The sequence below is a fragment of the Phocoena sinus genome, chromosome 9 (genome assembly GCF_008692025.1).
Source record: "Phocoena sinus isolate mPhoSin1 chromosome 9, mPhoSin1.pri, whole genome shotgun sequence".
NCBI lineage: Eukaryota > Metazoa > Chordata > Mammalia > Artiodactyla > Phocoenidae > Phocoena > Phocoena sinus.
In genome coordinates, this window is record NC_045771.1 from 9,606,702 (window position 1) to 9,616,343 (window position 9,642).

General features: G+C 41.7%; 1 protein-coding gene across 1 annotated transcript in view; it reads right to left on the bottom strand.

Moving 5' to 3' along the window:
- The window catches only part of CNTNAP2 (contactin associated protein 2), a 2,098,245-nt gene extending 2,096,338 nt beyond the window's left edge, over positions 1 to 1,907 (bottom strand). The window contains exons 1-2 of the mRNA XM_032643309.1: positions 1,674 to 1,907; positions 1,230 to 1,558 (exon numbers count right to left, since the gene is read on the bottom strand). Coding sequence (XP_032499200.1) covers positions 1,230 to 1,326 — 97 coding nt within the window. The 5' untranslated portion in view covers positions 1,327 to 1,558; positions 1,674 to 1,907. The remainder of the gene's footprint in view (positions 1 to 1,229; positions 1,559 to 1,673) is intronic.
- Between the last annotated feature and the right edge of the window lie 7,735 nt (positions 1,908 to 9,642).

Here is a 9,642-nt window from a genome sequence, read left to right on the forward strand (position 1 = left end):
TACTGGTTCATCATATGATAATATCATTTAGTAGATCCTTTAGCACAACTTATGAAGTCCTTTTTCAACGTTTATTCTTATCAATATTTACACACTGGGATAAGAGCATTCGTATTAACATACGGACAAAGATGCATTAATGAATCCCAGGATATGATAGACAGAAATAGTACTACTTCATATATGAATACTGGAAAACACTAAACTTTTTTTCCTGCATGGAAAACGCTTATTTTGAAACTCTAAAATCTCCATGATGATTCTTTAACAAGTCGTCCATTCTCAGAAACAAGTATGTCTTATGAATATTACCCTAAGATTCCTACAGGCTATCTTTCTAGTATTTAACTCTTTCTGAACCAAAGGAGCGCTCATGCATTTCCTCTCTAGATGCCCAATACGCACTTCTAAAGCAATGCAGACGATGGGCTGGAATCTTCCATTTCTTTCTACTCTTTCTAACCTCGTGAACAAATGAACAATCTTTTCTAGAAAAACTAGCCAAAACACACAGAGAGAAACATATTTAACAGCATCATTTTTTCTGAGAACTCTTTTAAGAAATCTGTTCATTACTGCATGAATGCTATTTTGCACTGACTGTCCCAAGTCCTAGACTGCATTGCACTTAGCTGCCAGAGAATTAAAGCAATTTCACCTACAATACTGGATTCACTGTCTTCCATTTTAATAAGCAAATACTAAACGGTCATTAACTTGGGGCTGGGGTGAGGGGGGGCGAACAGAAGTCCATAGGAGCCCAAAAGGCGCTCCTTTTTCACTCCCATAGGCATGCTTATTTAAGTTAAAACCATAAATAAAAATAAGAAACTTATTTTTGCCATGTTTTCACTTTTCATTCACTGACCTACCTAAGCAAAAGGCAATGAACTTCCTCTACACAAACACACCAAAGTGGAAGAATAACTCCTAAGACGCTGTCCCCGACACTAATGACTCTAACCAAGCAGTTGCCAACCAATCTCCACGACCAGAAACAACTTTCTAGAAACATCACCAGCTTCAAAAACCCTCTCCCCACAACCCGGAGCGCGGGGTTTGGAGTGTCCCCTGCTGCAGTGGCCGCAAGTGCGTGACAGAGGAGCCACACACACACATCAGGCTGCGACACCTCAGAAGGCACCTCCGAGTTGGTACCCTGGGGTGGAACATCAATGCGGCACTGAAACTGCTCCAGCGCAGAGCGAGCTCGCGGGAGGGCTACTTACGGGACGTGGCGGGAGCCGTCCAGGCTCTGCAGAGGATGCTGCCGACCAGCCAGAGGGAAAGCGCTGCCCCGCAGCCGGCTCCCCGAGCCACCGGCATCCTTCGCCTCCTGGCTCGCGGTACTCCAAAGGCTCGCTGCGGAGAGATGCCGTCAGTCTCTCCGAGGGGTTCTCGGAGGGAGATGGGCCGTCCTCCGGCACGACCGAAAGCCAAGCCCCTCCTACTTCCTCTTTTCTCCCCTCACCCGCTCCGGGCTCCAGTCCTGCGGGGCTGGGAGCAGCAGGGCGGTCGCAGCCTTCGTCTTCCCTCCGCGCGGGTCTTGCCTCTTGCTCTGTGAACCAACGCCAGGGGGAAGAATTCAAACCGAGAAGGAAAGGGAGGGGGGAGCAGAGGAGGGGACACCTACCCCGCCCTCTCCCTCTCGGGAAAAAAAGAAAAAAAATCACCAGGGGACGAGGCGGAAAACCAGAAGAGCGGAAGATGCAGAAGGAGCAGGGAGCACGCCGGGGACGGCGGTGCTGAGGTCGCCACTGCGGGCGAGCGCTCCCCCGGCCGCTGGGCAGCGTGACTCGGAGGGGTTTCCAGTCGCCTACCAGCACACATGGAGCGACTGTGTTTGCGCGGAGCGGAGCACGCAGCCGGGCCGGCGGAGGGGCGGGCGCACGCACGGCCTCAGCGCGGCGCGGCGCGGGGCAGCATCTCCCAGGCGGTGCAGCGCGAGCAGCGGCGGCCGCGGCCGGAGGGCTGGAAACGCCGCCGCCAGCAGCGCCTGCGAAGCCGGGCGGCGGACGAGGCGGGGGAAAACCCTCCCTCCTCTCCCCCTCTCCAGGCCCCTCCCTGGCTCCTCCTTCGCCGCCGCCTGCTTCTCCTTACCTTACCCCTCTGGCTGTCACAAACCTTCCGCCCTGCCCTCGCCTCGCTGGGAAAAGGAGAGAGGAGGAACCCAGGGGCCCGGGTCCCCCAGCTGGGGCGCGGGCCGAGGAGGGAGGCGCGCGCCTCTCCCCGGGCGGGAGGCGGTGCTGAAGTTGGGAATTCGCAGTGTGATCTTGGAACCCGGCTCCAACCCTGACTGCCCCCCACCCAGCTGCAGGAAACACAACCCCTTCGCTCGGATGCCTTCTTCTCCTGGCTCTCCTCCCCTTCAGATAGAGATGGTACAGGCCCCGGGAGCTCCGGCCCCCCGGGAACTAGAATCAGGCTTCGGACTGGCAGGTCTTCCGAGTGGTCCTAACACCAAGTGACGGAGCTGAACATCCCGACTGGAGCAGCAGGGACTGCAGACGCCGCTAATGCAGATGTTTTCAATATGTAATTAATTCATACTCAGTACACATGCACACGTACACCCAACGCTCGCTGCAGCCGGGAAAACTCCATTCAGGCAAACGCGCACACAAACAGATACAAACACAAAACTGAAATCAGCAGGCATACGGGTAACTACTTCAAGGTATCTGATGCATTGCAAGTACGAAGAATTACGAATATCTAGGGAGACCCAGATTTTCTTTTCTCATTGAGATCATTTCAATAATAAATCTCAGGCTCTTCTCCCCAGCTCACACCTCTCCGGACACCATCCTCCATACAGTTTCCTTCCAGCCAGTCTACATATAGTACTGGGATTCTTATATCTCTGCAGAACCAATCCTTTTACTGACTCTACTGACACAGTTAAGAATTATTGGTCATCTAACTATCTAACGATGTTTAGGGAGGGCTAAGGAGGAGGAACCATGTCTTTCAATGTTATGCCATGAATAAGCGTTCGCCTTTCAAGATAAATAAGATTTTTATGGAGACTTGCCTACTCCTGGAATATACTCTGAGTTTAATATTATGGTTATTTCTCAGAAAGGTCCACTGTAAACAGTGCTGTGTGTTCACTGCATAATTTGTATGGTGGTAATGGGCCTGATTCAGCATTCTTTATTAGAGCTTTGTTTCCTATTAATTTAAAGGGATGTTTTGTCCTAGTAAGAACTACAGATTGGGTACAATCTGGAAAATGAAGACACACAGAGATGACTAACGGGGGAAAGTGCATCCTTGTGCTGTAAAACTCGCCTCCTATAAAATGATACAGTAGATGCATTCTTATGGAATATAAAATGCCCTTTTTCTATTTTAATTCCCACAGACTGTCAAGTCAATGAGCGCTTGCGAAAACACTGTGGTAGAGAACTGTCCTCAACCATTTGTAAGAACTCAAAGAAACCAGTCATAGGAAAAAAATAACTGTGCAGGAGCACAACTTTTCAGAAGTCAGTTTTTCAACTGTCTGTCTATTTTAACCATTGCAGTAAATGCCACTAAAGTAGTGTTCAAGTTGTTTAATAGAAGAATAAAAGTGGGAGCAATTGTAAGTATTACCATTTCAGTATCTCAGTGGATGCTATTCAGTCGGTATCTACTTCAAGCAGGTTTGAACTGAATCCATCTATTAGGGTACTGAGTTTAAAAAGCTGGCAGAAGATTTCTATTTAATTGTTTTGTAACAGAAAATGACATACCTGAGGGTGTTGCTTTCCTACAAAAACATTCTGACCAGTTTGTAATCATTTCTCTTAAGGAGTAAAAACAAACAAAACAAAACTTTGTTTTAATGACACATGTAACCACCCTGTGTCACCACTGTGCTATATAGTGTGGTCTTACTTCATGCCAGTGTGAGCTAAGACCCTACCTTCATCAATTTTCAATGTACTTTGCCATGTTTGAAAGTTAACAATGTCACATTCTTTGTAGTGCAACTACCTTTGCTTGAAATTTGTGTTAACTAGATACGGACATTGGAATTCACAATTATACTTAAAGAAATAAGACTTCAGTAGTTTCAGGATCAGACATTCCTTAGATTCTAATGCTACATTCTCCATATCCAGTTCACCCTTTTCATCATTAGATATTAAGAAGATTCTTTTTGACTTCAATTATAACTCTTAATGAGAAGGTAGGAAGTACTAAGCCCATTTGGCCTAGTCAACCTTTAAGAACCTGTAAAAGTGAGAAACCAAACAATAGATTCAGGATACTTCTACCAGAAGCCTATTAGATACAGTAAACATGGACTGTCTTATTCCAGAGAGTGAGGTCATCATGGATATGTGCATTACACTGTACTTGAAAATAATCGAAGACAGCATATGATGAAGTGAAATGTTTCTTTAGTTCAATATAAGAATATAAGGTCAATCAAAGTTTGAGAATAGTAAAACTAAGTAGACCAAAGGCACACAAAGAGAAAACAAAAACATGATGAGGAAAGAAGATGGGCAAGTTGTATTATTTTGGAAGTGAAGTAATATAAAATAAGAAAGCATAGACAATTCCTGTTTCCCACCACTCACGTCCTCTTTTCTTCCTTCTACAGAAATTATTGGGCTTATTTTTTTATATTAACATGACCCTGTAACTGGAACAAGTTATTGCTTCACAAGCAACATATTCATCATTCATTTATATCTCCAATATTTGTTGAGTTTCTACTATTATTGAGCTGGACATTGTGCTAGATACTGGGATTATACCACTGAGTAATCAATAACCCTTTTGACCTCAGAGTTGGTGGTTAATGATTGAATAAAGAGATCAAGATAAATATGCATAACTTTTATACTGACATCTATTCAGGTAAATATTGACTGGGTAATCTAGTATCTTCATATTTTCTTTAAAAAATGAAGATCATCAAAAAACATTCTTATCACAATCATCATCATTCCAGAGACCTGTAAGTATTCTGCCACCTGGTAAATTATCTCAAAAGTCGTCCCCAAATTCTGGAACTTCACTGATGAAAAGAATCACAATATTTTGGTTTTAATAACACTTTGAAGTGACTAACTCTATTAGTGAAGCACTGAAAAAATTCAGGACTTTCCAATAAGTAAAGAAACAATTAGTATATCTCCAGGTGTGGTCCTTAGAGTGGAATTTGCTTCTGGAAATCAAGATGTTCAACTGTGCCCAGAAATCAGTGAATTCCCCCAGAAAAATGAGTCTAACGAGGATAGAAACTCTTGCCACTCTGATTGTATACTCCAAGAAGAATTGAGTAGCTGGATGTACAAGATCTGTCTGGGATGCATTCTCTAGTAAGGATGAACATAATGAGATCAAGTCTTATAGGAAAGCTCCTGGTATACAGAAAGTCACCTGCAGTCTGGGCCTTTGGCAATGCTAATTGGCCCTGGGCACAGTGAGATACTTCCCATTATAATCAAATATTAATTGTGAGAAAGCCTGTTTGAGGAAAGTGGCATAAACTAAAAGTAGCTTCCAAAACCCCAGTCTATTTTAAAGGTCTCAGAGAAATGCATGACAACTACTGCTATCTGGATTACACTCTCTGAAGATATTTATTTAGAAACAATTCATGTTTAATGATTTATTGTTTTAATAGTAATAGCAAGAGTACAGTTGGGGAAAGGTGGTCTGAATGCATGTATAAAACATCTTTGAAATCAATGATCAAGGTTAGGAAACTGGGAGGAAGCTGGCTGAATCAATATGTAATATTTGGAATATAGAATCTGATCTTAACCTTTATTGCATTCTTTACTTTCTGTACACCAGCTTTCTTTTGATTATAGTCTAATGTGAGTACATAAGAATCACATAACTCAGAATAATTGTTCTTCCAGAATTGCAATTAAGAATTACTTTTTTCTATAGCATTTTAGTGCTTTAGCGCCAACAAATCTAACCCACATTTATGTAGTGATTACTTTCAGAAATCTCCCATTATTTGATGATCTCACAGATTAAGGAAAATATAATTTCAAATTAGTGTCCCCAGAAAAATGCCATAACTTTGAAAAGTAAAATATAATATTTACCTTTCAGACAAGGAATTACTGAATAAAGGATATAAAGAAAAATACACATGCTTTGAATATCAAATTGTGTAGTAATTTCCTACTAATATTATGGATGTAAAGAGGGAAAGAGAAAGCTCTTAGAATTGACTTATATTTTTATTGCCTTATCATTTCTCTTTAAAGTCTTGTGACGTCAAATCAAATCATAAGTATAGAGAAGAAAGGAAAGGGTCAAGGAGAATAGTGAATGAACAAAGAGAGCTAGAGTTAGCCTATACCAATCACTTCCTCGTTGTAAACGCTTATGAAAATACCTAATTACGTAAAGGAATGATGGCTAAACAGTAATTATTTAGCAGTGAATGTGATTTTTAGGTTTCTGAAAATTCAAAAACTTTTTAAGCAAGTTCAGTATTTCTAAAGTCTCAGTTTGATTTTAAAATAGAATTTTATTTATATGAGAGATTAAAACTATCTAGAAATGGGTTGCCAAAAAAAACCCTCAAGAAATAAAAGTTATATTCAAGGAACAAAAGAATTTCCCCCCCAAAAAAACCCACTCCACCCAAAACACAATAATATTAAGTAGATTACTTTTTTTTTTTTGCGGTGCGCGGGCCTCTCACTGTTGCGGCCTCTCCCGTTGCGGAGCACAGGCTCCGGACACGCAGGCCCAGCGGCCATGGCTCACGGGCCCAGCCACTCCGCGGCATGTGGGATCTTCCCGGACCGGGGCACGAACCCGTGTCCCCTGCATCGGCAGGCGGACTCCCAACCACCGCGCCACCAGGAACCAGGTAGATTACTTTTGAATGTTATAATCGCATAGAAAGGAGAATCAGGTGATCATACAGGAAGCCATTTATAGGGTGGGTGTTGAGTCTGGTCTCTGGGTCTTTGTTTCGGCTCTACAACTCTCTGTGACATACTCACACAATGTACGCCTTAATTTCCTCATTTATAAGATTAGATTATATTTACATCTAAGGAATTAAATTATTTCGAGGATTAAAAATAATTTATATATCTGGCTCATATAAAGTGCTATTATTATTATTTATGCTATGACATAAATGAATTGTACCAAAATTCTACTCTGAAGTCAAGTTCATGCCTCAATATATTTATGTTGCAAATTCATTCAAAAAGTTTTGGATAGGGACTTCCCTAGTGGTCCAGGGGTAAAGAATCTGCCTTCCAATGCAGGCAACGCAGGTTCGATCCCTGGTCAGGGAACTAAGATCCCACATGCTACGGGGCAACTAAGCCCCCGTGCCACAACTATTGAGCTCACATGCCTCAACTAGAGAGCCCATGTGCCACAAACTACAGAGCCCACGCACCACAACTAGAGAGAAGCCCTGCGCCACAGTGAAGGTTCCGCCTGCTGCAACTAAGACCCAACACAGCCAGAAGAATAAATAAAATAAATAAATATTTTAAAATAAATTAATTTTTTAAAATTGGTGAATTAAAAAAATATTTTGGATAAAAAATAAAGGCTTCCATCAGAAAAAAATGATTTCAAATTCTCTGGACATAAAGACAAGCAATTTATTAAGTGATGCTAAATGTTACCATCTTTCCCACAGAACAAAATGCATAATGAAATAAAATTTTAGAAATGTGTTTGGAATTTGAGAGGACTGTGAGAAAGTGAGAGCTGTAGAGTGTAAGGCAAAATGTCGGGTATGTGACCTGAGGTACACGTTTGCCAACATCAGAGACCTTCTTCAGGTTTAGAAAATTATCTTTACTTCAATTGAAAGAGTAAACCACAGTTGTTTTCAATTATTCTAAGCATTAAGGTGAGGGTATCCTACTGAGACTGGTAGAGAGGTATAGATTTTCCTCAGCAACAATGGGCACCCATTTTCTAAAGCAATATTTTAAGGAGAAAGAGGTGACAAAAGAAATTTTCAAAACTATAGGCGGGGCCCTGAGAGGAATGAAATAACAAGGAAAATTCAATTAGATTGGCGATGGACAAAGGAAATCTTGAAGAAGAAAGTTCATCTAAAAGAAGTTGCAAGCTGTGTATTTCCCCCTCTGGGTTGTTCAAATTTTTTCAGTCTGTTCATCCTCGAGATATTTCTGGACCAAGATCTACTATAGAATCTCCAGCTGACTTAAGAAGAGAAACCCTTTGCACTCAGAAGTTTTAGTGTCAGTGAAGGTAGAACCACAGTTTCAAGCTAGGTTGGATATTAATCCTAATGCTTCACACACAGTCTAGATAAGAATGAACTCATTTCTGAGGCAGAGAGTCTAGAATTGTCTTGAATGGTCCCATTTTCTTCATTGCTAATATTTTTCTAGATACTTAGCAGATGGGAGAGCATACAGTTATGGTGGGGATCATGTGATACACAAAAAGCAACTTTTCGGCAGCAATAACAACGTCAACAATAAATTGAAGTTAGGAAAACTCACCATCTAGTATATAAATTATTAACACTTAACCCAATTTAGAAAATGCGTTCCATGTTAAATTACATCTTTACATGCTGTACTGTGTGATGCCTACCTGTTGAATGCCCAAACATCTAAGATCCTCCAAGTTTACCTTAGGTATTTCTTGGACTTCCATCTTCCATTTTCCTCTCATCAGTTTTTGATAACGCCAGGCCAACTGACACAGCTGAATGGCATCAGGAACTTTCAAAACCCAATATAAGTATTAGATTAAACGAGTAGTCAGGTTAGACCAGGGAACATAATAAAGCAAATAGTGCATATTGTTCTGGGGAATCTGGGCATTTTAAGAACAAAACAGATAAACAAACAAAAGAATAATGAGAGGGCTTCCCTGGTGGTGCAGTGGTTGAGAGTCCGCCTGCTGTTGCAGGGGACACGGGTTCGTGCCCCGGTCCGGGAGGATCCCACATGCCACGGAGCGGCTGGGCCCGTGAGCCGTGGCCGCTGAGCCTGCGCGTGCGGAGCCTGTGCTCCGCAAGGGGAGAGGCTGCAACAGTGAGAGACCCGTGTACCGAAAAAAAAAAAAAAAAAAAAAAGAATAATGAGTGTTCTCACTGTAAGAGTTACCATCACTGATTTGAAACTCCAGATTGCTAAGAACATTCTTTTTACTCCATCCAAGAAACTGCTTTGACTTAAATCTCTCTACAATTTATTATGTCCTCAGTTTGCAGTGGTGAAGATATTGAGTGGAACAGGCTTGGAGGTGATAATTACTGCCTAAACGTTTTAAGCTAATTTGCAGAGTTACTGCCAAAACATTTAAAGCTAGATTCCATAGTTCCTAGTGTTCCTAACTCCTGGGAGGATGCAGTGCCTCCTCAGGCAATAGGAAATGATAAGGCCTCTTTTACTTACGCAGAGTTGAAGAAAATTACAGAACCTATAGCTGTGTTTTATATCACCTACATAAAACCAAGAATAAATTCAGTTTCACTGGGATCTGCATGATATGTGTAAAATGAATTTCAGAGATGGCTTTAACTACATGCTTCAGTATAAACATGGTTAATTCTTCTTTTTAAAAATGTTTTCCATTTGAATATATAAATGTTAAAGTTCTCCTAGTATAGCAATGCTACTAACACCTAAATACCTTTGGTATTATAATTTA